Below are 26410 nucleotides of genomic sequence, written 5' to 3'. Positions count from 1 at the left end.
TGGTTGTAGAGAAGAGAGGACATTAAAGACTTTGGTAAGAACCAAGTCAATGGAGTAACAATGGGAAGAAAGCAGCGTAAACTGGGGTGAGAAGGCAGAGAGGAGTGAGGTGGGAGAGAATTAAAAGTAGGCAACTCTCAGAATGCAACTGTGAAGAGGAAGAGAAGGTGGCATCTGGAGAGGTTTTTGTTTTTGTTTTCTTTTGAGATGAAGTTTTGCTCCAGCCCAGGCTGGAGTGCAACGGTGCCATCTCAGCTCACTGCAACCTCCATCTCCCAGGTTCAAGCGATTTTTCTGCCTCAGACTCCCGAGTAGCTGGGATTACAGGCATGCGCCACCACGCCCAGCTAATTTTGTATTTTTAGTAGATACGGGGTTTCTCCATGTTGGTCAGGGTGGTCTCGAACTCCTGACCTTGTGATCTGCCCACTTTGGCCTCCCAAAGTGCTGGGATTACAGGTGTGAGCCACTGTGCCTGGCCCTGGAGAGGTTTTTAAAAGATGGTGGAAGGCTGTGTTTGGAGGAGTCCACCCCCATCTCCCCTGTGTAAAAGGAAAGCGGAAGAGAGAACCACAAAGAGGGCTTGGGGGAAAGCTGTGGAGTGAGGTGATAAGGGCTTGTGTCTGAGGAATTCCAGGTCACTGGAAGCCCTATCAGGTCTGCATTTCTTCCTCACCCCTATCCCCTTCCTTGACACTGGCTTAGTCTTCTGAGGGGCTAGAAGAGAGAAGGACTGAGTCGAGTGACACCCTAGAAGACGCTCTGTGTGCCTTCGGAGGTCTTTCTGCCTGCCTGTAAGCCGGGGTTGGAGCTGGGGCAGGAGAAGGGTCTGGGGTGGAGCTAGTAGTTTAGGCTCTGCTGGCAAGGGTGGGAGAGGGGAGTGGGGAGGATGGGAGGTGTGGAAGCTGTTTCAGGAAGCAAAGCTGCAGGGGGAAGGGACCTGGGACCTGGGGGAATGCTTCCAGGGGCTGGAGGGGTCCACTCAAGGCCCCCTTGCCCACAGGTCCCCATGCCTCTCCTCCTCTTGCTGCTCTTGCTGCCAAGCCCCTTACACCCCCACCCCACCTGTGAGGTGTCCAAAGTGGCCAGCCACCTAGAAGTGAACTGTGACAAGAGGAATCTGAGAGTGCTGCCTTCAGACCTGCCGAGAGACGCAACCATCCTCCACTTGAGTGAGAACCTCTTGTATAGCTTCTCCATGGCATCCCTGGTGCCTTTCACTCACCTCACTCAGCTGTACCTAGATCAGTGTGAGCTGACCAAGCTCCAGGTTGATGGGACGCTGCCATTGCTGGGGACCCTAGATCTATCCCACAATAAATTGCAAAGCCTGCCCTTCCTAGGACAGGCATTGCCTGCTCTCACTATCCTGGATGTCTCCTTCAACCAGCTGACCTCGCTATCTCCTAGTGCCTTCCGTGGTCTTGGCCACCTCCAAGAGCTCTACCTGAAAGGCAATGAGCTGAAGACTCTGCCCGCAGGGCTCCTGATGCCCACACCCAAGCTGGAGAAACTCAGTCTGGCTAACAACAACTTGACTGAGCTGCCCCCTGGGCTCCTGAATGGGCTGGAGAATCTCGACACCCTTCTCCTTCAAGAGAACTTGCTGCGCACAATACCAAAGGGCTTTTTTGGGGACCACCTCCTGCCTTTTGCCTTTCTCCATGGGAACCCCTGGTTATGTAACTGTGAGATCCTCTATTTTCGTCGCTGGCTTCAGGACAATGCTGAAAATGTCTACGTATGGAAGCAAGGTATGGACGTCAAGGCCATGACCTCCAACGTGACCAGTGTGCAGTGTGACAATTCAGATAAGATTTCCATCTACAGATACCCAGGGAAGGAATGCCCCACCCTTGGTGATGGAGATGACGAAGACCTATATGATGACTACACGGAAGAGGACACTGAGAATGATAAGGTGCGTGCCACAAGGACTGTGGTCAAGTTCCCCACCAAAGCCCATACAACCCACAGGGGTCTATTCTACTCATGGTCTACTGCTTCTCTAGACAGTCAGATGACCTCCTTGCATCCAACCCAAGAATCCACTAAGAAGCAGACTACATTCCCACCTAGATGGACCCTAGATTTCACCACATTCTCCAAAACTCCAAAATCCATTACTGAACCCACCACAAGTACAACCACCCCAGAGCCCACCTCAAGCCCGACCACCCCAGAGCCCACCACAAGCCCGACCACCCCAGAGCCCACCACAAGCCCGACCACCCCAGGGCCCGCCTCAAGCCCGGCCACCCCAGGGCCCGCCTCAAGCCCGGCCACCCCAGGGCCCGCCTCAAGCCCGACCACCCCAGGGCCCGCCTCAAGCCCGACCACCCCAGGGCCCGCCACAAGCCCGACCACCCTAGGGCCTGCCACAAGCCTGAACACCCTAGAGCCTGCCACAATCCTGATCACCCCAGAGCGCATCTCAAGCCTGACCACTCCAAAATCCACAACACTGACCACCCCAAAAACCATCATATTCTTAACTACCACAAAACCCATCTCACTCTTAGAATCCACCAAAAAAAACATCCCTGAATTTGAGAAGCAACCAAAGGTCCGTGGGGTGGCCCAAGGGCATTTTGACAGCTCTAGAAATGACCCTTTTCTCCACCCCGACTTTTGCTGCCTCCTCCCACTGGGCTTCTATGTCTTGGGTCTCCTCTGGCTGTTCTTGGCCTGTGTGGTCCTCATCCTGCTGCTGACCTGGGTTGGGCATGTGAAACCACAGGCCCTGGACTCCAGCGAGGGTGTTGCTCTGACCACAGCCACGCAAACCACACATCTGGAGCTGCAGAGAGGAAGGCAAGTGACAGTGCCCCGGGCCTGGCTGCTCTTCCTTCAAGGAGCGCTCCCCACTTTCCGCTCCAGCCTCTTCCTGTGGGTACGGCCTAATGGGCGAATGGGGCCTCTAGTGGCAGGAAGAAGGCCCTCAGCTCTGAGTCAGGGTCGTGGTCAGGACCTGCTGGGCACAGTGAGCATTAGGTACTCTGGTCACAGCCTCTGAGGGTGGGAAGTTTGGGGACCTTGGGAGAGGCTCCTATGGGCTCTCCTATTGGGATCTGGCTGGGGTTGGGTGAGTAAGAAACATGGGGTCATGGGGAGGTCTTAATTCCTTTTCCTGTATCAGAAGCCCTCTCTTCACACCACAGGTACACAAATTCAGTCCTAGTAAAGCAGGAGGGATAGTGACATGGAGTTGGGTGGGTCACAGAACAAAGCTCCCTATGCTGCATGGGGCATCTATGCACAGATCTGGAAAGTGGTTTATCAGGATGTGAGCACTGATTGTGTCTGGATGTTACAAATATTTTCTTTTTCCCTGTTTAGCATTTTCTAGTTTTCTACCATTATTGTATATTATCTGTATAATAAAAAATAATTTTAGAGTCAGAAATGATGGCTTACATCTGTAATCCCAGCACTTTGGGAGGCCAAGGTGGGCCGATCACGAGGTCAGGAGATGGAGAACATCCTGGTCAATATGGTGAAACCCCGTCTCTACTAAAAATACAAAAATTAGCTGGGTGTAGTGGCGTGTGCCTGTAATCCCAGCTATTTGGGAGGTTGAGGCAGAAGAATCACTTGAACCAGGGTGTCGGAGGTTGTGGTGAACCAAGATGGTGCCACTCCACTCCAGCCTGGTGACAGAGCAAGACTCCATCTCAAAAAAACAAAAAATAAAACAAAATAATAAATATATGTATAACAAAACATATATATATATATAACAAAATGTTATATATAAAACAAAACAGGTGTGGTGGCTCACATGCCTGTAATCCCAGTACTTTGGGAATCCAAAGCAGGTGAATCACCTGAGGTCAGTAGTTGGAGACCAGTCTGGCAAATATGGTAAAACCCTCTCTCTACTAAAAACACAAAAATTAGCTGGGTGTGGTGGTGCATGCCTGTGATCCCAGCTACTCGGGAGGCTGGGGCAGGAGAATCGCTTGAACCTGGAAGGTGAAGGTTGCAGTGAGCAGAGATCGCACCACTGGACTCCAGCCTGAGCAACAGAGTGAGATTCTGTCTCAAAACAAAACAAAACAAAACAAAAACTTAGTTTCTGGCTGGGTGCAGGGGCTCACACCTGTAATTCCAGCACTCTGGCAGGCAGAGACGGGTGGATTGCTTGAGCCCAGGAGTTCAAGACCAGGCTTGGCAACATGGCAAAATCCCACCTCTATAAAAAATACGAAACATTAGCCAGGTCTGGCGGCTTGCACCTGAGGTCCCAGGTACCTGGGAGACTGAAGTGGGAGGATCACCTGAGCCTGGGAGATGGAGGCTGCAGTGAGCTGTGATTTTGTCACTGTACTCCAGCCTGGGTGACAGAGTGAGACCCTGTCTCAAAACAACTTGGTTTCTTTTGGTGAAATGTCTGGGACACCTGTCATGAGAATTCACAAGGTCCCAACTGCCCCTACCCTGGTCACAACTACTCATTAAATAGACTTCCAGTTATAGCCTACACTTCCCCTACCTGGGCTGCCTTCTTCTCTCCTCCAGGGGTGGTCACCCACCAGGCCACCCCAGGCATCAGATCCAGCTCAAAATTTGTCTCCCTGAAGTTTAGTAGCAACTGCTGAGACCTATCTGCCAGTAGCCTGCAATACTGGAGCAAAAGTGAGTTCCTGCTTGCACCTGCAGCCTCAGAAGTGCGGCTCTCCTCACTGCCCAGGTCAGCAGGACAGCAAGGGGTGGACCCTGCAGCATGCACCATCTTGGTGTGACTGAACGGTCTTGGGTTTCCTACTCTCAGGCTGGGACACAGGCAAATGGAACCCTATTTCTCTTCTCAGAGATCCTGCATTCCCTAAACACATTGGTGTGGCTTCCTCTCTTGCCTTGTCTCCAGCCCAATCCAGGGCTTGGGGGCCCAGAGAATGGGACCATGGAGACCCCCATCCCTCTCCAATGGTCCTGGAAGGATGTGAAGTCTGACTGCATCTCTTCCCAGGTAGAGGACCAACTCCTGAGCTTGGCAGTCAGAGAGCGCCACGCGCTGACACAACCTGACAGCCCAGCGCCATCTCTGAAGGCAGATACCACACAGCCTGTGCTCCAAATATCACAAACCTATAGATCACCTGCTCCCCGAGTGTTTTACTCTAAGCCTTTACCCTCAGTCCAGCCAGGTGTGCTGTCCTTGCCCCATCCCCAGCCAGTCTAACCACTCAATGTGTGAGTCACTTCTCCCAGGTGAGGGCAGGTGCTCCTGGTTACCCTGCACCACTATTGCTACACTCCGTTTCCCAATCTGCTCCTGCATAATCTTGTCTTCTGGATCAGGAACTCCTTAAGTACAAGGTCTAGGCTTCAGGTGTCTCACAATAGCCACCAAGGCCCAGGACATAGTGTACACAGAAGCAGCAACAGGAGAGCCAGGATGCTGAGCTCCACCTCTTCTGCTGATGAGGCTCTGCCAAAGGGACAGCTCCCACCTGCTGCCTGCCTGTCCCCTGGCCTGGCCAGCACTCCTCAATTTGACCTTCCCAAGCTCTTTTATGCCCCCAAGAGGTTTTAAGGCTCTTTGAGGGCTGGGCCTGGGAACCACACATCTCTAGCTTCTAAAGAAACGGATAAGGTTCTCACTCTCCCCACCCAAGGACCCGGATCTGGTCTCTGGCCAGTATCCCCCTTTCCTCAAGCTTCCAGTTCCCACCCTCATAAGCCCTGGCCCTCCACCCCTACTGGCTCCAGCCCGCAATGGTCTCCTCTCTGAGACTTCTCTCAGAGTCTCTTTATTTCCTCCCTCTTTAGGCTGCAGAAGCAGTCATTAGACCCAGGGGCTTTTCCTGAGGATTATGTGAGATGATCTGTGCATCTGTGGCATTCTTGGGCAAGTGGCTAGAGGCAACACACCGGGCCTGGGATTTGAGTTTTCCTGGCCCTGTCAGCTGCTGTAGCACGACAGATTTACACAGCACCTGCACAAAACCTGCAGGTGCTTTTTCTTTAATTTTTCTTAAAAACTCCAGTTCCTTCATTGGAACCGAGTCATTTAAAAAAAAAAAACCTCCAGTTCCTATTCTCCAGGGGCACCAGCTTCTTTGTCCAGTCTCCTCCCCTCTCCTAGTCACCCCTCAGACTCTCCAGATTTGGGGCTGGTGTCATCAATCCAATTTATTAAGTCCTCAATGAAGGGGAGGAAGGGCCACATCTCCCCCTGTAGCCCCTTTCGCCATCCTGATAGCTTCTGCTCTTCCCTGTCCCCTCAGCTCTGCCTTGATTTCTCCACTGAGAAGGAGGATCTTTCTGCTGTCCTGTATGCCCTGAAACTAACATCCAAGGGGAGGACAGAAATCCTGAAGAAGTTTTCCAGCTCCCCGCAAGAATAGCCAGGGACAGAGAAGTCACAGGATCAGGACGAGCAGGGCAAGCTAGAGCAGGGGGTAGAATAGACCAAGTCCTTTACCACAGAAGAAAAAAACCACACTGTGGAGGGGAAATAAATACAGGGGTCCAGGGCAGCAGAGCCCAGGTCCCCAGGGCGCAGTGGCTGTAGGCGCAACAGATGAGTGGGTGCCCCTTGCCGCTTCAGCCACTGAGGAAGAGACGCTTGTAGGCCTTGTTCATCTGCTCCAAGAAGATGAAGGTGAGGACGGTGTGGGGGCCCAGGCGGGCATAGTATGGTGTGAAGCCCTTCCACAGGCTGAAGAAGCCCTCGTAGCGGACAACCTTGAATAGTACATCCTAGACACACAGACAGGCAGGGTGCTGGGGCTAGGACCTGGACTCTAGGGCCCCATTCCCCTTACCCAGCTGCCTTCGCAGCTTTCCCAGGGCATCTGACACCCCCTCCCTGTCCCCCAGAATAGCTTCCTCACCAGCCCATTCTTGTATTCTGGCTTCCCATCAATCATCCGCATGTTCTGGATCCTGAAGGGGAGGAGACAAGGGCATGAGAGACCGAAAGGAAACCCTCCCACCCATCTCCAGACTCAGGCCTGCACACTCACCGGGTCTTGGCAATGTCCACAGGCATGGAGGCAGCAGTGGTGACAAGACCACTGATCATGCTGGCGCAGAAGTGGCACAAGATGTTGTCAGAGAAGTAGCCTGGGGGAGGTGAAGCAGGGGTGGCAGTCAGCTCAGAGGTGGCTCAGGCCAGGTTGGGAGCTAAGGGCCCAGCTCTGGGTCTCACCTGAGTCCAGTAAGAACTGCTTGGACTGAGAATAGGAGGCGAGCTGGGCAGCATTGACGACAACGGCCCGAGCCATGGTAGGGATGCAACCCTGGAGGTAGGGGAGCAGGGGAAGAGTCAGAAATCACTAAAACCTGACCTCACATCCCCCAAGTCTCTAGCCCTTTCACTCACCCGCCACAGTGTGGGGACTCCCTCTTCCCGGGTGATTCGAATCAGGGCATTAAACACATTTTTATAGCCACGGCGCTGGTCAGCTGGAAGACTGGTGAGAAGGCAGGAAGAGGTCAAGATCAGGATAGCCCACAGGAGCAAAGAAAGGAAGGCCAGAACAGGTAAATGCTCTCCTCTAGATCTAGCATAAAATACTGATCCTTTCACTCTAGACTCCAGGGAATGGGGCTGGGGTTAGGCTCAGACTTGGAACTCACCGGCCATCGGCAGTCATGCGGATAAGAGCCACTTCGGCTGGTGTTCCCACAAAGGCACCAGTGGCACCTGCAGTCATACCAATCAGAGCCTTCAGCAGAAAGCCAGGAGGTGTACCATCAGCCCCAGTCAAGCGCTCAAACAGCACAGTATAGATGCCAAGGCGGGTGGTGGTGTAGGTGGCCTGGCGCAGCAGGCCAGCTGACAGCCTGAGGAGCAGAGGGGTCAGCACATCAGGCCAAGATCTGGAGCTGCCAACCCATAGCCTACTTCCCATCCTGAGGCCCCATTACCCGGTGTAAATGCCCCTCAGGCCTTCTGCCTTCAGGATGCTGGTGAGGGCATGGAAGCTGGTTTTGTACTCTCGAGTCTTGGCCCCTTCACCGCTCAGCTGCATCCGATTCTTCACCAGGTCCAGGGGCTGGACAAAAACTGTGGCTCCCATCCTGGGGAAAGACAGAGGTGAAGGGCCAGGTGTTTCAGATCTACCAATGCCCACTGGAGCCTGACAGCAAAAGGTTACAAAGATCAGGGCCTGCCACACGATTCAAGAATCAGGATGCTGATGAGCAGTGTATGAGAGTCTAATGTACACCAAGTGCAACGGGTCTGAAAAGTCTAGTTGTCCTTAAGGGCCATGCAATGAAACTGCTCCAAGCAGCTTCATGACAGTCAAACAGTGGCCTGGGATTGCACACAGTCCGACACAGGGAGCGGAGGAGGGGGCCATCCAAGACTTAGGACTCAAGGTAGTCCTGCAGGAGCCATTTAATGGCCTGGAACCCCAGGTAGCACGGCAGAGCTTAGCAATGCGCTGGAAAACTCAGGGAGCCCTGCGGGGGTTGTGCAACGACCCTGCATGCAGTCCAGAAGGGGCCCTGCAACGGGCCCCTGGCAGCCCAACAGGGAACTCGCAATACGCTGGAGATTGCTCTGATCCCGTGCCGGCACAGTTCACTGCAAGAGACCCAGAGATGAACCGGGCCCGGTTCCTTGCGCCCATCCCTTCGTCCTCTTTTCCCATCCCTGGGGCCTGAGCTTACCCGGCCAGGCCCCCAAACAGGAACTTGACGGACTTAGGGGAGGTACGGGGCTTCCCGTCCATCCCGCCGGCAGCGGGACTCGCCGTCGCCGCCATCGCCACTCAGTGGCCCTCGGCTCCGGGTCCCGTGTGCGCGCGACCTCGCTCGCGCCCAAGGTGACACCGCGCGCGCAACAGGGGGAGGGCGCGCGCACGCCCCTCCAGCTCTCAGGTCAGTCACCCGCTGGAAGCGGGCGCGTGCGCAGGCGCGCAGCGCAAAGGCGACCGGGAGTAAGGCGGTGCTGAAGGAGGAGTTTGAGGGATGCGTGCGGGGAGGGGTGTGGCTGATTTAGGAAGCCAGAGGAAAGGCATAGTTTTCACCGAATTGGAATCGCGGGAAAACAGAAGAGTTTGTTTGAAGGTCTCGCGAGATCGAGTGAGTACGGCGCGACAGAATAGAAGAGCTCTCGCGGTAGACTCAACAAGCAGTCAGCTACGAGGGGACGGGGGAGGTGGTGAGCACTCTCGCGAGATTTGGAGCAGCGGCGACCAGAGGGAGGAGAGGTTTGTAAACTAGGCGGCTCCAGGTTTCCGGGAATCTTTACAAGGAAACGATTAGGTCGTCTTCTGGGCCACCGGTGCTTCTTCCATCTCCACAGGCACTCCCTCCATCGCTAACCTTTTTTAACCGGCTTTTTAGGACCGGAAGTCCTTCATCTCAAGCGTCCAATGCTGGAAGCGGCTGGACTTTCTCTACCGGAAGCCCTTTTCCAGAGGCTGGGAACCCGGCCCACCTAGCCGGAAGTCCCACCTTCTTGAGCTCCCCAACCCTTCCCGAAGTTTTTCTGTCAGCTGTGTTAGCCTCCGTCCCGTTTCCCAGTCTTATTCCCTTACCAGAAAAGGATACATTTAGTGCCTCCTACCCAGCTCCACTAAACTGGTTGGATATCTCATTCTTTGAGTCGGGGTTCTTTCCCCGGCGCCCCCATGTAGCTGGGAAGTGCGACCTGGGGGTGATTGGACCCCTGGGATCTTAAAGGAGGGGCAGGGAGGGCGCAGAACTCCGCTTCTGCTCAGGACGCGCGGCCTCCTTGGCCTCTCTCCTCCCGCTGCCATGCACCCTGCAACCTTCCCGCTTCCTGTGCTTGTGGCCGCTGTGCTGTGGGGAGCGGCTCCCATCCGGGGGCTCATTCGAGCGGTGAGTCCGAGGGACGGATGGGGAAAGGGCGCTGAAGGGACGGTTTGCAGGGTGAGGGGGAACATGGCCTTTTTTATCCGCAGACCTCGGACCATAATGCCAGCATGGACTTTGCAGACCTCCCAGCTCTATTTGGGGCTACCTTGAGCCAGGAGGGACTCCAGGTGATTTTCTTTTTTTTTTTTTCCTTCATATTTAGCAAATCTTCCATCCTGGGCTGGGGTTGGGGAGGTTTGTCCTGGGTGAAACTGGAGGTAGGAAAGTCAAGTTAGGAACTGAGCACGTCTAGTGTGAAATCCAGACTCTAGAGGGAGAAGACAAAGTTTCTACCCCCGGAACTCCGAGCTTGTCAGAGAGACTGAAAGTAGACAAAGGCAGGACCAGTAGGTTCTTATATGGAGAGTCTCAGGAGCTTGTTATTGGTTGTATGATCTTGGGCAAGTTAATTTCTCTTTGAGCCTTAATTTGGTTTGCTGTAAAATGGGATAATGGAAGTTTTCCTAGGGTTACTGTGAAGATTAAATTCGATAAGCAATTTTTGTAATACTTCATCCCAAAGACTGCCACATAGCAAGAACTCAGTTGGGCCATAGATAGCAGTCGAGTTGTTTGTGAGATGGTTAATTAGAAAATTGAAGAGGCTGGGCTTGGTGGCTCATGTCTGTAATCCCAGTTCAAGACCAGCCTGGCCAACATGGTGAAACCCTGTCTCTACTCAAAATACAAAAGTTAGCTAGGCGTGGTGGCATGTGCCTGTAGTCTCAGCTACTCGAGAGGCTGGGGCAGGAAAATCACTTGAATCTGGGAGGTTGTGGTTGCAGTGAGTGCACCTGCACCCCAGCCTGGGCGATGGAACGAGACTCCGTCTCTCTCTCTCACACACATACACACACACACAAAACCGAGTGCGGTGGCTCACACCTGTAATCCCAGCACTTTGGGAGGCCGAGGCAGGCAGATCACTTAAGGTTAGGAGTTCGAGACCAGCCTGACCAACATGGAGAAACCCTGTCTCTACTAAAAATACAAAATCAGCCGGGCGTGGTGGCACATGCCTGTAATCCCAGCTACTCCAGAGGCTGAGGCAGGAGAATTGCTTGAACCCAGGAGGTGGAAGTTGCGGTGAGCCAAGATCACACCATTGCACTCTAGCCTGGACAACAAGAGCAAAACGCCATCTAAAAAAAGAAAAAAGAAAATTGAAGGGAGGAGTGTGTTCTGTATGAATATGTGCTGGAGAGGGGACTGTGAAACAACTTGAGAGAAAGTGACATGGGTGGTTAGAGAATTGAATTACAATCGAAATATTAGAAGACAAAATAATTGCATTAGTTTGCAGTATACAGATGAGCCCATCTGGACAGCGAGAAGGACGATGGGAGTGGTGAGGGGATGTTGTTATGTCATCGCCTTTTCAGGAGGCTAAGAGAAGATTGTACGGGTGGGATGCTTAGCCCCCAGGAAGGAGACGGAAGGGAGGATAGAGGATGTGCAGCACGTGGGGCTGGTGTGTTTGGTGTGTAGGCGCTATAGAACCTAGGGAGGAGAAATCTAACTGTTGTTTGCTTCAATCCCTTAGGGATTCCTTGTGGAGGCTCACCCAGACAATGCCTGCAGCCCCATTGCCCCACCACCCCCAGCCCCGGTCAATGGGTCAGTCTTTATTGCGCTGCTTCGAAGATACGACTGCAACTTTGATCTCAAGGTTGCTGAATGTGGAGTGGGAGCTGGGCAGCTGAGGGTACAAAAGGCACCAGGAATGGAGACAGCTAAGGCCCATGATGGCTCCTTGTCCTCTGCCTTGTCTCCCTAGGTCCTAAATGCCCAGAAGGCTGGATATGGTGCCGCTGTAGTACACAATGTGAATTCCAATGAACTCCTGAACATGGTGTGGAATAGTGGTAAGGCTGAGGGAATCTAGACAGCTGGGCTTTCAGTAGGACACAGAGATTGTGGGAAGGCTGAAGGGTTCAGGAAAAGAAGCCAATACTTTAGGTGGGGCAGGGTCAAAGTGCCAGATGCTGGGGTTCCCAAAGGATTGAGTAGAAGCTTGAGTCCCCAGAAGTAATACTTTGATCCCTGCAGAGGAAATCCAGCAGCAGATCTGGATCCCATCTGTATTTATTGGGGAGAGAAGCTCCGAGTACCTGCGTGCCCTCTTTGTCTACGAGAAGGGGTAGGACATGTGCCTCCTTCCCATTCTTCCTTCAGCAAGCAGTTCCATGCCAACCTGCATGGAACCTCCTCACTGCCTCAACCATTCAGCCTCCTGTCCTTCCTTCCCTGCTTCTTTCTTCCCATTCCCTTCCCCACCCATGGGCTTTGTACAGAGCCAGCTACTTTGTCCCTTTTTTTTCCTCCCTTTGCCTTTCTCGCCCTGCTAAGACTGGTCATCCTTTCCCCAGGGCTCGTGTGCTTCTGGTTCCAGACAATACCTTCCCCTTGGGCTATTATCTCATCCCTTTCACAGGGATTGTGGGACTGCTGGTTTTGGCCATGGGAGCAGTAATGGTGAGTAGCTAAGGGAACACAATGGGAAGCACTGAGGCCTATGAGGCCAGACTGGATTTGGAGTTGGGAGGTGGGAATGGTTTGTCCTAGATTGTCTAGTTTTGTTCCTAAGCCTTGTCTATCCACTCCCCCTTCCCCCAGATAGTTCGTTGTATCCAGCACCGGAAACGGCTCCAGCGGAATCGACTTACCAAAGAGCAACTGAAACAGATTCCTACACATGACTATCAGAAGGGTGAGGGGCTTAGGGGAGAAAAGGGCTTTTCCCACCGTTTACCTGGTTCTGAAGGACTTTGAGCCCAGAAGATAGGGTGTACAAAGATAGCAGTGGCCGGGCACAGTGGCTCACATAATCCTAAGTGCCTGTAATCCCAGCACTTTGGGAGGCTGAGGTGGGCAGATCGCTTCGGCCCAGGAGTTTGAGACCAGCCTGGGCAACATGATGAAACAAAAAAATCCCAGCACTTTAGGAGGTTGAGGTGGGTGAATCCCTTGACCCCAGGAGTTCCAGGCCAGCCTGTGCAACATGGCAATACCCATGTCTCTATAAAAAACACAAAAATTGGCTGGGTGTGGTATATGCTTGTAGTCCCAGCTACTTGAGAGGCTGAGACAGGAGAATCATTTGAACCAGGAAGGTGGACGTTGCAGGGAGCTGAGATTGCCCTACTGTGCTCCAGCCCGGGTGACAGAGGGAGTCCCTGTCTCAAAATAATAAAAAGACAGATCGCAGTGAGAAGGTTTCAGCTTGAGATGCCATCTTTTCTTCTCTTTTTACTCACAATGAAGATGGGAGAGGAGATGGAATAGAAGAGATGGCAAGCAAAGATGATTAAGTGAAATAATTGGAGGAAACAATAGAGGGACAGACTTTGCTTATAAGGGATGTAGAGAGAGCAGAAAAATGGGAGAAATGGGGAGGATTCTGTTAGAAAGGAAGAAACAGGTACCAAGGGGCTGGGGCTTTAGGCCCTGGGGCCTCCAGTGCCCATATAAGGCTATGGCAGAAGCCCTGCCCATTTCCGTTCCTTTCACTCCCTCTCTCCACCCTCACACCTCCCCAAAAACCCACTTCCCTTCTTACCTCTGCTTGTCTTAGTTTGTCCCTTCTAGCCCCAAATCCTTCCATGTTCTGCCCTGACCTTATCCTGTCCACCTGTCAGCTTTTTCACTGGCTTTGTAGGCAAGGGAAAATTTTTGCAAGGCTTTAAAAGCCTTAATGAATTAAGGGCCCTGGTTCATGATGGCTCAGTGAAGGACTTGATTTCTTTCTTCCTGTCCCAGGAGACCAGTATGATGTCTGTGCCATATGCCTGGACGAATATGAGGATGGGGACAAGCTGCGGATACTCCCTTGTGCTCATGGTGAGGCCCTCACTGTCTGCACATGCCCCTATGCCACTGGCAGCCTCTAGGCGTTTCACTTTGTTCCTCTCTGCAGCCTACCACAGCCGCTGCGTCGACCCCTGGCTCACTCAGACCCGGAAGACCTGCCCCATCTGCAAGCAGCCTGTTCATCGGGGTCCTGGGGATGAAGAGCAAGAGGAAGAAACTCAGGGGCAAGAGGAGGGTGATGAAGAAGCGGAGCCAAGGGACCACCCTGCCTCAGAAAGGACCCCACTTCTGGGTTCCAGCCCCTCTCTTCCCAGTTCCTTTGGTTCCTTAGCCCCAGCTCCCCTTGTTTTTCCTGGGCCTTCAACAGATCCCCCATCCTCTCCTCCCTCCTCTTCACCTGTTATCCTGGTCTAGTAACCGTCCTCCCCACCACACACAGTGGTGACCTATTTGCACAGACATTTTCTTCCCTCCAGTCTTCAAAGTTGAGGGATAGGTGACATTTCCATCCCAAGCTTCTCCCTTACCCAGACCTATCCTTTTGAGGGGCCTTCGGGTGGTCTGGGACAAGCAAAGGGACTGGGTCTTCACTTCTTGGGTTAATAAAATTGTTTTTGTGGACTAAGGAAGGGTGAGATCATTCTCACACCAGTGAACTTAACTCTTTGGGGTAATCATCCTTTAGCCTTAAGGAGCAAGGGAATGCTGGGAGACACTAACCTATCGTCATGGGGACAGCCCCAGCACGAATTTGCTATGACTCAGAAGGGGAGCCCCACCCACAAGGATGACTCAACTGGCCCTGCCTTGCCTGCAGGCCTGGACCCATTCTCTGATCCAGATGGCCCTATTCCATTATCCACCAATTCGAAGAGCACACTGAGGACTTAGGCCTGGAAATGCCACTGTGGAGGGGCAGGGCCACCTGGCCAGAAGCTTAAATCGCTGTAGCTTGTAGTGCTTCAACCTTCCTGCTCCCAAGCCACTTTTAAAGGAGGCAAGTCACAGTGCCTTTCCCATTCTGACACCCAAGCTCAAATCACACAGCACCTTGTTAGTAGAATCTTTTTTATTCAGAAAAAAAAAAAACCCAAAAAACAAAAAAGTTTTCCAACCACACACAGGAGGGGTATGGGTAGGGGGAGGTGTCTGTCCATCCAGCCCTGGCCCCCAGCCCATGTGGTTTTGGCAGCAATAAGGGGTGTGGGGTAATGGCCCAAAAAATAAAATGGTGTATGTGTGTATGGGGAGGAAAAGGGTGCAAAGCTGTGGGGAGCAGTGAAGGGGAAGGGACAGACGAGGTCAGTACTGGGCACGTCGAAGGTGGGAGGCCATTTCATAACATTTCTTGTTGATCAAACCACCGTGGACACCTTCTTTGCCCATCAGCAGGACTAGCGCTGGAGGAGGAGGAAAGAGAAAGGAGGCTGGGACCCAGGTGTCACAATTCCACCCCCTGCCAGCTGTTCAGCAGCTGTCCAGCCCTGGGGGCTGTAACCCAACCTCATCTCTCCCAAACCACCCCCCCACCACACACACACACACACCACACACACACAGGCAGGCTGTCAGTCACCCTGAAACAATAAGGCTTTTCAAAAGGGGAAAATCAAGCTTAAATGCTGGAAAGGAACAAACTAAAATTTAGGGGTCAAAGGCTGATAGATGGTTCAGCCTAGAAATGGCTGTGGATGGGCATGCCACCTCCAGGTTCTAACAAAAGAGATCAAGATATGAGCCAAATGATGACTTAGGACCCCAACAATCTACATATACTCCTAGAAAACAGTTTCTAATCTGAGCTCAAAGCAGGAAGGAATTTAAGAGGTAATGGCAGTTCAACAACGTCGAATTACATGAGGAACTGAGACAGTACTGGAGGGACTATCCCATGTTCCAGCATCCAGCAGACAGGGAGCAGAACACTCGTCTGACTCCCGTCATATTGGGGAATCACACAAAAAAGCACCCTAACGATTACCGGAAGGCAGTACATTAGAGATCTTTGAAGTACAGGAAGGGTAAGACTCAGGAACTCACTCTTGTCAGTCTTGGTGACAGTGACATTGAAGGTGGGGGCTCCACCGGTGCTCTTGGTACGAAGATCCATGCTAAATTCCCCATCCTGCAGCAGTGAGTCCCGGATAACCGAACATTTCTGGCCCCCAAGCGTCAGCCCATTCACGTAAAAACTTGACCGGTCTTTGCCAACCAGGACACCAACCTCAGCTGGCTGGAAGAGGAACCAAGCACTCATCAGGTTAGTCAGTGCACTAAGATTCCCACCTTGTTCTCCAAAGACCCATCTGTCTTCCACTTCTGAGAGTGAGAATCCCCCCTACCCCAGGAGAAGTGTAGGTTATGTGCTCAGTACACATCAATGAAATGGGAGAAACTCTTAGGACTGTGGGACATTAGTCCAGAAAAACATCATGATTCTCAAACCTGGAACATGGGACCAGGGAGGAAAGGATGACATACCGAGATTTAGATCTCGGTGTTAATAGGGAAAGTAAATCCAGGAAATAAAAGGGGCCAAAAGTCAGTGAGAAAAGTGAGGAGCCTTTGGATGCTCAGAACTCTCCTTCAGGAAAAGCAGAAGCTGAGAGGGGAGGGGAGGGGGGCGGGCAAGGCAAGAGAAGCAACTTTGCCCTTATTTGGTCAAAGGTTCTGCAGGCGCTGTTAGGGCCCGGACGCCTGGGTCTCCAAGTAACCTAGAGTTTAGCTCCAGGTATCTCTGCTCTGAGATGAGGAAGCAGACCCCTGGGGACTTTCCGGGAAAGTTGGAAAACTTTTAAAGGTGGATAGAGGCCAGACCCAGCAGGCCACCTCTCGGGTCTAGGTACCCCAGGAACCTTTCTCCCCCTCCCCCTTTCACCCCAAGCCCCCACATCCGGTCCCCTCCCGCCCGGAAACCCCCTTCCCCCCTTTTGAACTTCCGCTCCCCCTCCCCACTTCCGGGCAGTGTGGACAGGGGAGATGGTGGTGGGAGCAGCGGTAGTCAAGCCATATTCTTTCGCTTATGCAGTCTCACAACTTCTCACAAAGTTCCCCTGCTCCAGGCCCCGCCGGATGGCGGGAAGAGAGGGCGAGGGGACTTCCGGGATTGGCCTCGCAGGAATGTTGAGTCCAACGTGCTGAGCTGGGGGGGCGTGTGGTGGCCTCGCCCTCTCTAACGGAGCTGGGAGGGGCTGCGAGCCCACAGAGGATGGGCAGGGGACCAACACCACGCGCCTGGGGCTCCCTCCCGCAACAGGGGGAACAATGGTAGAGGCGCGAGCGGGCGGCCGGAAGAGGAACTGGGGGGCCGAGGGTCCCCGGAGCCTCTCTAGATCCCAATCCCCAGTTAAAATTGAGGCGCGTGCCCGCCCCACCCTGGGAGAGGCGGAAGTGGGCCGCCGCACCGGGCGCCGCGCCCCTCCCCGCCCTGTGCCCCGGATGTAACGCCCCGTCGCGGAAAGCAGGGTACCCGGCGGGATGGGCGCCGCCGCCTGGGGCGTAGGACTTAGGGGCAACCGAGAGACCCGCTCACGTGCAGCCGCCATTCGCGTCGCTTCCAGGGCAAGCACCTAGTCAGGGCCTCTCGCTGCGCGCCGTACACCGCGGCCGCCCCCATCCAAGTCCCTCCCTTAGGGTCCAAGCCCGACCAGTGCCTTGGACCGCGCAGGCCTCAGTACCGTGATGTTGACGAAGGTTTTCCCAGGGACGGCGGCCCAGACGGAGGGCGAGTCCTTGTAGCCCACGATGGCCGCGTCCTGACAGGTCCCGTCCGCCATGAGGTTGTCGATGTAGGCATTCCACCCGGCCATGGCGCTGCTACTGGGTCTGCTCTCGGCGCTGCTGCTGGGGCCGCGAGCTGGGTTCAAGCTGCCTCGGCTGGCGGGCGGGGGGAGGCGGAGAGCTCGGGGAACACGCTGCCGTCCGGACCGCGGCTCTGCTCACTGTGCAGCAGCCCTCGCACCGCCACTTCCTGCTCCTCCCCCCCCAAGATTTTTATTTGCAAAGGACGATGGGGGCGTGGCCTACTCCCCATTCCCTCCCTCCCCCACTCGCCAACCCAGACAGCCGAACTTTGCAAAGGCAATTTTAAAAATCCCTCCCCCTATTGCAAAATTTGCAGAGTTCGATGGAAAGCAGTGTAGAAGGATAGGGGGGTGGCGGGAGAGAGGTGAAGGGTAGGGTTCGCTCCAATTTGCATTGAATATAAACCAGACCTTGCTATCGGGGCAGAGAGTGAGCCAGAAGAAGGAAGGAAAGAGAAAGGAGGAAGAATTAGCAAGCTGCAAATTTAGCAAATTAAAGAGAGTTCGGGGAGCCCAGGGTTAAACTGGATGACTCCTCCTTCCCCCACCGCCGCCGAAGGGAAGGACCGGCGGGCGGCGGCGGCGGCGGCGGCGGCGGCGACGCGGGTGCCTGTGCCTGCGCCTGCGCCTGCGCCGGGGACGGGAGGGAGAGCGCGTGGGGCGGTCGGGGCTGGAGCCGGGAGCGCGCCTGGCCCAACCGATGTGGACCCTCCGAGCAAGGAGGGCGGGCTGGGGACGTGTCTCCGGCCTGGCGGAAGGCGGCGGGGGGGGGGCAAAGGCGTGCGCGCTGCCGCCTCACGACCCTTGATTTCACTTCTTCAAGAAATAAAGCAAAGGGGAGTCCCCTAGTCGCTTTCAGAGCTGAAGGCACCCACCGGGGCCACTTCTGTCCCCAGAGTCTGCCTGGCTCGTGCAGGTTGGGTTCATCAGTGCCCATTCTCGGTCCACAGAATTGTCCCTTCTCTGAATCGGCTGTAGTCCAGGGCCTCACCCCACGTCCCAGCCCCGCCCGCCCCGGGCAGGCAATGTCTGGATCACCGGCCGTGCCCCTTGGCCTGGGTCTGCAGAGGTCATTGAGCGCGGACACCCGCGGGACTTAACAGGCGGGGCTATTTTTCGAGGCGGAAGAATACTCAAGTTGCAAGAATGGCAACTTTTTCAAGAAGGGGAAAGTCCCTTCCACTTCGGGCCCGTTGGGCTTCCTCGCAGTCAGTTGTGCGCCTGCCGCCACCTGGGAAGGGCGGGACGTCCGTGCGGCGGCAGCGGTGAAGCAGCCCTCTCGAACCCGCAGCCGATGGCCGGGCAGCTTCCGGTGCCTGGGCTAGGGGCACCGGGTCATGGAACGCGGCTGGCGCGGAAAGGGACTTGGTTTTCTCTCTCATCCTCCCGAGCGTGGCGCGCAGCTCTGGCGTCCACTCTGGACCCCACCGTCCCCGACGCCCCTCGAGCCCGTGTTCCTAGACAGCCGCGCAGCTGAGTCACTGGCGGGCTTGGGCGGGGCCGCACCCGGGCACGTGGCGGCGCTCCCCGCCCGCCATCTCCTGACCCCTGGCCCGCCGCACCCCTACCCCGGGGTGGAAAAATCCCGGGAGGAGCGGCCCGAGATAAGGGGCGGGGCGAGAGAAGAGACTGGACGGGTGGCCGGGCAGGTGGCCTGGGGTTGGGGCTGGGAGGCTGCGCGTGCCGGCGGGGCGGGGAGCCGGGGTGGGGAGAGGGCGGCGGGGGTGAGTCACCCCGCGCGGGCTACCCGGGCGCCGACGGGAAGAACCTCCGAGGTGGGGCAGGCATAGCTGCAGAGGATCTCGGGGCGGACCCTGCACTGGCCCCAGAGCCGGCAAGATGAAGAGCTCTACCGACAGCAGAGATCCACCTCTGCAGTGCTACGAGCAGGGTCCCGGAGGAACCCTAGGCGTTCAGAAGTTCACAAAGGGCTACCCGTCCTCGGTCCATTCATTTTTGTTCACTCTCGATTTAACCCCATTCTTTGATGGGCTGGGACCGTGCGCTGAGCGCCCACAGTCGGTGGAGAGAGGGGCTCCTTAACGACAGAGTCCACGCCGGGCGACAAGTGCTTTCCCAGCTTTATCAGTCGGGCGCCAGGCCAGCCGAAAGGGCCTGTCTAAATTCGTCTCCTGGCCCCGAACTCATCCCCGCGCTGGCTGGCCTGGAGAGGGTAGGGGTGGGGCGGCACCGAGAATGGCCGTTATGAGGACCCTGAGAGGTGAGACCCTCTCGCCTTCTGAGTAGGGTAGGGGTTCAATTTTAGACCTCAGAGTTGCTCAGAAGTCCCGTTCCTTCCCCCACTGAGGGCAGAGGCCCGCCCAGCTATCTGAGCATGTGTGAACGTCAATCCTGCAGCCCCTCTTCCAGGCCCCCTCCCCAGCCCTGCAGGGCTCAGGTTACTCCTGGCCTTTCCTAAAGGTCACTCATGCTTCTTGACGTTTGCAAAAGGGGAATGTAATCCTGGAATGGGGGGACCCTCTAATCTGAAGCACCTCCCCTTCTCCTCCCAATGGGTGGAATTAAAAGAAGGGACTGTTATTGGGGGACAGAAAGAAAGTGGGAGATAGTAGTTGACCTTTGGTAAAGGGGCAGGTGCCCAGGGCCAGAGGCTTCTGCTTTAGGCTGTAGTGGGCACTTGGCTGCCGGCCCAGTGTGAATCGGGGAGGATGGAGAGAGAGAGAGGCGGGGCTGGCTGGGGACAGGGTGGCTCAAGGATAAATTCGCAGCCTGAGAGAGGGTGAGCTGACACTGTCCCAGCTGCCACCTAGACTCGGAGCTCCATCCAGCTCTCCAGCGAAGACATCCCAGGTTGGGTGAATCTTCCAGCCCCAGGGGGTGGAGGCAGTAAAGGGTGCACATGGTGTTGGCTTGGAGGAAGCAGGGGACATTTCTGCTTTTTTCCTCCTGGGATTCGGGGTGCTAGAAAAAGCTGCGGGAAGGGGCGGCTGGAGCAAGCAGATGGGACAAACTCTGGGAGCACCAAGAATCTAGGGAAAGGAGGCTGTGAGGAGGGGCAGCAGGGATGAATAAAGAAGGGCAGTTACAGTTGGAGCCTAACTGGGAATTGTGGGCCCACAAGGATTTGGGAGCAGGAAAACGAGAACCAGAAAGGATTTGAAGGCTGCCAGCCATGGAGAACAGACTGTTCAACCAGAAGGGTGGAAGGAGAAGGCAGGAGTGCAGCCGTGGGAAAGGTGGGGGCTTGGGGAGTAGTGGAATCCGAGGAGTTACAGATGAGAGGCCCCTGGAATCTTAGGATGAGAGGGTGGAATGAGAGCTGTTCTGAGTGGGGGAGGGGGCTGCGCCTGCCTCTTTGGTCTGTGACCTTTTTGTAGGGTATTTTTAGTTCCAGCACCTGCCTTCTTGGAGTGAGGAAGACTCTTAAAGGGCAAGGGATTTCTGATTCCTTAAGAGATCAACTGTCTACACTCACTCACACCTCCTGCCCCGCAGCCATGGCCATGCAGAAAATCTTTGCTCGGGAAATTCTGGACTCCAGGGGCAACCCCACAGTGGAGGTGGACCTGCACACAGCCAAGGGTAACACCAGGCCCATTGAATAAGCTTGCCTCAGAACACCCCAGCCCTTTGGCCTTTGACCCTCATTTCTGTGCTGTATCCTCCCCTTTCTCTGGGGTTCCCTTTCTCAGACTTCTTCCCAAGCTCTCTTCTTCCAACCTGGCACCAGAGCTAGAAGCTGGGAGACACAGGAGTCTCTCTCTGCACTGCGTCCTGTCCCTGAGCTCAGAGAGGATACCTCAGCCCTTTGAGGGGTAGACGGGACTCCCTGTGATCTCCCTTTTTTTTTTTTTTTGAGATGGAGTCTCGCTCTGTCACCCAGGCTGGAGTCAGTGGTACATTCTTGGCTCATTGCAACCTCTGCCTCCCAGGTTCAAGCGATTCTCATGCCTCAGCCTCCTGAGTAGCTGGGATTACAGGCCTGTGCTATCATGCCCAGCTAATTTTTGTATTTTTAGTGAAATGGGGTTTCACCATGTTGGCCAGGCTGGTCTTGAACTCCTGACCTCAAGTGATCCACCTGCCTAGGCCTCCCAAAGTGCTGGGATTACAGGTGTAAGCCACTGCACCCAGCCATCCCTGTGATCTTGCAATTCCTCCTGCTCCAGGCCGATTCCGAGCAGCTGTGCCCAGTGGGGCTTCCACGGGTATCTATGAAGCTCTGGAACTAAGAGATGGAGACAAAGCCCGCTATCTGGGAAAAGGTAAGGAGAAACCAGTGCAGAAGGAGCCTTTAGGACATGGGTGTACAATGGGTAGAGGACTGGAAACCCCAAAGCTCTTGAGGAGCTGGGGTCCACAGAAAGAAGCCCGATTGATTGAGATCCAAACCTCGTCCTCTGGCCTCTCTAGGAGTCCTGAAGGCTGTGGAACACATCAACAAGACTCTAGGCCCTGCTTTGCTGGAAAAGGCAAGTGGAGAATCCTGCTCCCTGCAGCCTCCTCCCGGACCCCTGCTTCCTCATCCCTCAAGGGCCTCTTCCCCCAGATATTTTCACTTATCCTCCTGCTGCATGTGCCCTGACTTCTGTGAAATCTGACCTCTGCGAAATCTGACCTCTGCTCTCCCCTCTCACACCCACCCTTCCAGAAACTAAGTGTTGTGGATCAAGAAAAAGTTGACAAATTTATGATTGAGCTGGATGGGACCGAGAATAAGTGTGAGTGAAGGGCTAGTGGTAGGGGCAGTAAGGAAGGGATGAGGTGTGGGAGAGGTGGCAAGAGGCCACAGGGGTGAGGCCTGATGGGTTATTTCTGGGTCCCCCGTTTTGGGTCACACCACAACTGGGTGGATTTGTCTTCATTCCACAGGCATTTCCTATGCCTGCCCTTTGCCAGGCCTGGGCCGGGCTGTGGACACAGACATGCAGCTGACGTTCCCTGGGGGTGGGGGCTCCCAGAGCTGCTCAGGCAATTGGGGAGAGATCTGTTAACCAATTCTTCATGCTCAGTGGTTTGGAGCTCTGGCTTCTTCCTGGACTGGCCACCCCAAACTCTCCAGAAGTTCTCACCCTTTATTCCCACTTGCCTCCTTCCAGCCAAGTTTGGGGCCAATGCCATCCTGGGCGTGTCCTTGGCCGTATGTAAGGCGGGAGCAGCTGAGAAGGGGGTCCCCCTGTACCGCCACATTGCAGATCTCGCTGGGAACCCTGACCTCATACTCCCAGTGCCAGTGAGTGCAACTGCCCACCCCCACCCCCTGCCAGATCTCTCCTTGCTAGAGCCACCCCTGTCCAGCCAGGGATGCCCCGCCGGAAAATTCACCTTTCAGATGAGCTCCTAAGAAGCATTTCCTGAAACTGAATCTCTCTTGCTGTGGTCCAGCCCCTCCCTCTTTTCCACAATCCAGACCTTCCCTGAAACCTCTCTGTGCTTCCTTCCCTGCCATATAACCCCATTCCTTTGCATTCCAATCCTAGGCTCGATAACTCCTGCCTCTTTCCAACCCCACACCCCACCCCTCAAATCATATTGAGAGTTTCTTTGTGCCAAGGATCTTGGCATTTCTTTGTATCTTCTTGAGTCCCCTTTTTTTTTTTTTTTTTTTTTTGAGACGGAGTTTTGCTTGTTACCCAGGCTGGAGTGCAATTGTGCGATCTCAGCTCACCGCAACCTCCGCCTCCTGAGTTCAAGCAATTCTCCTACCTCAGCCTCCCGAGTAGCTGGGACTACAGGCGCGCGCCACCATGCCCAGCTAAGTTTTGTATTTTTAGTAGAGACGGGGTTTCACCTTGTTGACCAGGATGGTCTCGATCTCTTGACCTCGTGATCCACCCGCCTCGGCCTCCCAAAGTGCTAGGAGTATAGGTGTGAGCCACGTCCCTGTTTTGTTTTTTTGAGACAGTCTTGCTCTATCCCCCAGGCTGGAGTGCAGTGGTGCAATCTCAGCTCACTGCAACCTCTGCCTTCCGGGTTCAAGCAGTTCTCCTGCCTCAGCCTCCCAAGTAGCTGAGACTACAGGCATACGCCACCATGCCCAGCTAATTTTTGTATTTTCAGTATAGATGGGGTTTTACCATGTTGGCCAGGATGGTCTCGATCTCTTGACCTTGTGATCCTCCACCTCAGCCTCCCAAAGTGCTGGGATGACAAGTGTGTGCCACCACACCCAGTCCTTGAGTCCCTTCTAAAACCAGTGCCTTCTTACTGAAGGGAAACCTTTTGAATTTAATCTCACTAATAATGTTACCATTTCTTGTTAGTTACTAGGAAGATTGCCTGAGAGCATGGACTCTAGAGAGAGATTGCTGGGTTTGAATCCTGGCTCTGCCTGTTATTGTATGGTTTTAGGCAAGTTCTTTAACTGCTCTATGTGTCCCTTTCTCCATCTGTAAAATGGGGGTTAATAATGATACCAATTAATATAGGTGTTTTGAGATCGAAATGAGCTAAAATGTCAAGTACTTAGTGCCTGGCATGTAGTAAATGCTATAAAAGTGTTAGCTATTATATACCAGGCACATGCTAAGCACTTTACACTCAATTTCTCTAATTTTCAGCAAAAGATCCTACAGGGAAGTTGGTGTTATCCCCATTTTATAGAAATGAGGAAAGAGAGGCCGGGTGCAGTGGCTCACACTTGTAATCCCAGCACTGTGGAAGGCTGAGGCAGGCGGATCACGGTCAGGAGTTTGAGACCAGCCTGGCCAACACAGTGAAATCCCGTCTCTACTAAAAATGTAAAAATTAGCCGGGCACGGTGGTGCGTACCTGTAGTCACAGCCACTCAGGGGGCTGAGGCAGGAGAATCACTTGAACTCAGAAGGCAGAGGTTGTGGTGAGCGGATAGTGCCACTCAACTCCAGTCTGGGCAACAGAGCAAGACTCTGTCTCAAGAATAAAAAAGAAAAAAAAGAAATGAGGAAAGAGGCTCATGAGCAAAATTACTCATCCTAGACCACTGAGCCAATAAGTAGTGAAGCCAGGTTTCCACCCCAACACCCCCTGCCCCCATCCCTTCTTGAGCCCTTATGCCCCTGCCCAGGTCCAGGCACCCTCTCCCCATCTCAGGCTTTCAACGTGATCAACGGGGGCTCCCATGCTGGAAACAAGCTGGCCATGCAGGAGTTCATGATTCTGCCTGTGGGAGCCAGCTCCTTCAAGGAAGCCATGCGCATTGGTGCTGAGGTCTACCACCACCTCAAGGGGGTCATCAAGGCCAAGTATGGGAAGGATGCCACCAATGTGGGTGATGAAGGTGGCTTCGCACCCAACATCCTGGAGAACAATGAGGGTCAGTGTTGAGCACCCCGGGGGGCAGACCCCCTGGATCTCCACACGGGCAGGGGAGGCTGCAGACAAGGGGGCACTGGAGTCTCAGGTCCTGTCTTGCTCCTCTCCCAGCCCTAGAGCTGCTGAAGACGGCCATCCAGGCAGCTGGTTATCCAGACAAGGTGGTGATCGGCATGGATGTGGCAGCATCTGAGTTCTATCGCAATGGGAAGTACGATCTTGACTTCAAATCACCTGATGATCCCGCACGGCACATCACTGGGGAGAAGCTCGGAGAGCTGTATAAGAGCTTCATCAAGAACTACCCTGGTGAGGCTCTCACGTGCCCTAGTGTCCCTGCCCAAGTCCCATGCAGCTCCCTACCATACTGATGTCAGTGACCTGCTTTACCATCGACTTGGATCCTTCCTATCCTTAGCCCCACGGAAATCCCCATTTAAGCTCTTCTGCCGCGTCACCCCTCCATGAGGCCCCTTCTGACCTCTAGCCCTGTCTCTGCTCCCAACCCCCACCAGTGGTCTCCATTGAGGACCCCTTTGACCAGGATGACTGGGCCACTTGGACCTCGTTCCTCTCGGGAGTGGACATCCAGATTGTAGGGGATGACCTGACAGTCACCAACCCCAAGAGGATTGCCCAGGCCGTTGAGAAGAAGGCCTGCAACTGTCTGCTGCTGAAGGTCAACCAGATTGGCTCGGTGACTGAATCGATCCAGGCGTGAGTGCCTCCTGACCCTGAGGCTCACCGTAGCCTCCCTCTGCCCCAGCTCTGTTCATTTCAGCTACAGTCTCACTCACTAATTCCAAGTTTACCCTTCTCCTGGCACCTGACCTACCCACACCTTGACCTCAAGGCTTTGACTAATCCTTGGCCTGACTCCAAGAGCTTTGCCACTGTGGCCCTGGCATGACGCTCACCCCCACCCCACACTATTCCTCTCTGATTCTGCTGTTCTTCTCAGCAGCATCTCAAGAGCCCAAAATCAAGATAAGTCTTTTCCTCTCCTACTTCTCAACAAAGTTAGTCACTGCCCTCCCTGCAGAGTGCCTACTACTCAAAACAGAAGGGAGAGGCCCCACCCAACCCTGCTCTCCCACTGAGGAGGTTCCAGAAGTCCTCATCAAATGTCCTCCCCACCCAGGTGCAAACTTGCTCAGTCTAACGGCTGGGGAGTGATGGTGAGCCACCGCTCTGGGGAGACTGAGGACACATTCATTGCTGATCTTGTGGTGGGGCTCTGCACAGGACAGGTACTTGTAGCTTCTCTCTACTGAGTGTCTGACCAAGTTTTCTTGGGGTCCCTGGCCTCCTCCCGCTAAGGTGAATGCTCCCTTGGGGCCGGGTCCAACCCCCTCCTCTCTAGCCTCACCCAACCCTCCAAATCCTTCTTCCCTCATCAGATTAAGACTGGCGCCCCCTGTCGCTCGGAGCGTCTGGCCAAATACAACCAACTCATGAGGTACAGTGGGAGCATTGGGCCTGGGCATTGGGGTACTGAAGGCTGTTGGGTTGGAAGGCAGCAGCCCTGACTTTGCCTGCATTCTAGGATCGAGGAGGCTCTTGGGGACAAGGCTATATTTGCTGGACGAAAGTTCCGCAACCCGAAGGCCAAGTGAGAAGCTGGAGGCTCCAAGACTCCACTGGACAGACCCAGGTCTTCCAGACCTGCTTCCTGAAATAAACACTGGTGCCAACCAAGA

General features: G+C 54.5%; 5 protein-coding genes across 10 annotated transcripts; 3 read left to right on the top strand and 2 right to left on the bottom strand.

Moving 5' to 3' along the window:
- Positions 1-571: 571 nt before the first annotated feature.
- On the top strand, positions 572-3406 carry GP1BA (glycoprotein Ib platelet subunit alpha). The gene is made up of 2 exons (XM_012460450.2): positions 572-794; positions 1004-3406. The coding sequence occupies exon 2, from the start codon at positions 1010-1012 to the stop codon at positions 3014-3016; it is 2007 nt and encodes a 668-aa protein (XP_012315873.2). The 5' UTR covers positions 572-794; positions 1004-1009; the 3' UTR covers positions 3017-3406.
- A 2714-nt stretch (positions 3407-6120) lies between these two features.
- SLC25A11 (solute carrier family 25 member 11) lies at positions 6121-8755 on the bottom strand. Its single transcript, XM_012460565.2, has 8 exons — positions 8632-8755; positions 7882-8034; positions 7591-7797; positions 7334-7424; positions 7160-7250; positions 6975-7074; positions 6843-6894; positions 6121-6708 (listed from the first exon to the last, which is right to left on the bottom strand). The coding sequence occupies exons 1-8, from the start codon at positions 8724-8726 to the stop codon at positions 6553-6555; spliced, it is 945 nt and encodes a 314-aa protein (XP_012315988.1). The 5' UTR covers positions 8727-8755; the 3' UTR covers positions 6121-6552.
- A 151-nt stretch (positions 8756-8906) lies between these two features.
- RNF167 (ring finger protein 167) lies at positions 8907-14278 on the top strand. 4 transcript variants are annotated; one of them, XM_012460562.3, is made up of 10 exons: positions 8908-9045; positions 9310-9807; positions 9891-9971; positions 11387-11512; positions 11621-11708; positions 11893-11983; positions 12213-12318; positions 12460-12553; positions 13603-13683; positions 13760-14278. In XM_012460562.3, the coding sequence occupies exons 2-10, from the start codon at positions 9724-9726 to the stop codon at positions 14065-14067; spliced, it is 1059 nt and encodes a 352-aa protein (XP_012315985.1). In that variant the 5' UTR covers positions 8908-9045; positions 9310-9723; the 3' UTR covers positions 14068-14278. The 4 variants fall into 4 exon arrangements, with proteins under 4 accessions (XP_064223675.1, XP_012315985.1, XP_012315986.1 ...); XM_012460563.3 differs by lacking the exon at positions 8908-9045 and adding an exon at positions 9052-9173; XM_064367605.1 differs by lacking the exon at positions 9310-9807 and having other exon boundaries at positions 8907-9045.
- Positions 14279-14704: 426 nt separating this feature from the next.
- Positions 14705-17599, bottom strand: PFN1 (profilin 1). Its single transcript, XM_012460567.3, has 3 exons — positions 17331-17599; positions 15694-15886; positions 14705-15053 (listed from the first exon to the last, which is right to left on the bottom strand). The coding sequence occupies exons 1-3, from the start codon at positions 17460-17462 to the stop codon at positions 14956-14958; spliced, it is 423 nt and encodes a 140-aa protein (XP_012315990.2). The 5' UTR covers positions 17463-17599; the 3' UTR covers positions 14705-14955.
- A 1997-nt stretch (positions 17600-19596) lies between these two features.
- Positions 19597-26410, top strand: ENO3 (enolase 3). Of its 3 annotated transcripts, none has more exons than XM_021672746.2 (12): positions 19597-19677; positions 20913-20999; positions 21587-21682; positions 21831-21889; positions 22069-22138; positions 22517-22650; positions 24489-24711; positions 24822-25019; positions 25226-25427; positions 25852-25960; positions 26111-26169; positions 26257-26410. In XM_021672746.2, exons 1-12 carry the CDS (start codon positions 19653-19655, stop codon positions 26324-26326), a joined length of 1332 nt encoding a protein of 443 aa, XP_021528421.1. In that variant the 5' UTR covers positions 19597-19652; the 3' UTR covers positions 26327-26410. The 3 variants fall into 3 exon arrangements, with proteins under 3 accessions (XP_021528421.1, XP_012315984.1, XP_012315982.1); XM_012460561.3 differs by lacking the exon at positions 19597-19677 and adding an exon at positions 20165-20267; XM_012460559.3 differs by lacking the exon at positions 19597-19677 and adding an exon at positions 20165-20267 and having other exon boundaries at positions 20806-20999.

Source organism: Aotus nancymaae, unplaced genomic scaffold, assembly GCF_030222135.1.
Source record: "Aotus nancymaae isolate 86718 unplaced genomic scaffold, 86718_ANA_hifiasm-v0.15.2.pri h1tg000072l, whole genome shotgun sequence".
Classification (NCBI taxonomy): Eukaryota; Metazoa; Chordata; class Mammalia; order Primates; family Aotidae; genus Aotus; species Aotus nancymaae.
The sequence above is the reverse complement of the archived record's forward strand: the minus strand, read 5'-3'. Positions and strand labels throughout refer to the sequence as shown.

What these genes read in the sequence shown, in the direction of transcription:
- ENO3 (XM_021672746.2), top strand. Translation starts at nt 19,653, where the DNA reads ATGGCCGTTATGAGGACCCTGAGAG. An exon ending in CGTTATGAGGACCCTGAGAG is followed by an intron (nt 19,678 to 20,912) that starts GTGAGACCCTCT and finishes CCTGCCCCGCAG; the next exon opens with CCATGGCCATGCAGAAAATC. An exon ending in CATCCTGGAGAACAATGAGG is followed by an intron (nt 24,712 to 24,821) that starts GTCAGTGTTGAG and finishes CTCCTCTCCCAG; the next exon opens with CCCTAGAGCTGCTGAAGACG.
- SLC25A11 (XM_012460565.2), bottom strand. Translation starts at nt 8,726, where the DNA reads ATGGCGGCGACGGCGAGTCCCGCTGCCGGCGGGATGGACGGGAAGCCC. An exon ending in CTGTTTGGGGGCCTGGCCGG is followed by an intron (nt 8,035 to 8,631) that starts GTAAGCTCAGGC and finishes GTCTTTCCCCAG; the next exon opens with GATGGGAGCCACAGTTTTTG. An exon ending in CGCATGACTGCCGATGGCCG is followed by an intron (nt 7,425 to 7,590) that starts GTGAGTTCCAAG and finishes CCTTCTCACCAG; the next exon opens with TCTTCCAGCTGACCAGCGCC.
- PFN1 (XM_012460567.3), bottom strand. Translation starts at nt 17,462, where the DNA reads ATGGCCGGGTGGAATGCCTACATCGACAACCTCATGGCGGACGGGACC. An exon ending in AAACCTTCGTCAACATCACG is followed by an intron (nt 15,887 to 17,330) that starts GTACTGAGGCCT and finishes TTCCTCTTCCAG; the next exon opens with CCAGCTGAGGTTGGTGTCCT. An exon ending in TGTCACCAAGACTGACAAGA is followed by an intron (nt 15,054 to 15,693) that starts GTGAGTTCCTGA and finishes CTCCTCCTCCAG; the next exon opens with CGCTAGTCCTGCTGATGGGC.
- GP1BA (XM_012460450.2), top strand. Translation starts at nt 1,010, where the DNA reads ATGCCTCTCCTCCTCTTGCTGCTCTTGCTGCCAAGCCCCTTACACCCC.
- RNF167 (XM_064367605.1), top strand. Translation starts at nt 8,932, where the DNA reads ATGCGTGCGGGGAGGGGTGTGGCTGATTTAGGAAGCCAGAGGAAAGGC. An exon ending in TGAAGGTCTCGCGAGATCGA is followed by an intron (nt 9,046 to 9,890) that starts GTGAGTACGGCG and finishes TTTTATCCGCAG; the next exon opens with ACCTCGGACCATAATGCCAG. An exon ending in TGAGCCAGGAGGGACTCCAG is followed by an intron (nt 9,972 to 11,386) that starts GTGATTTTCTTT and finishes TCAATCCCTTAG; the next exon opens with GGATTCCTTGTGGAGGCTCA.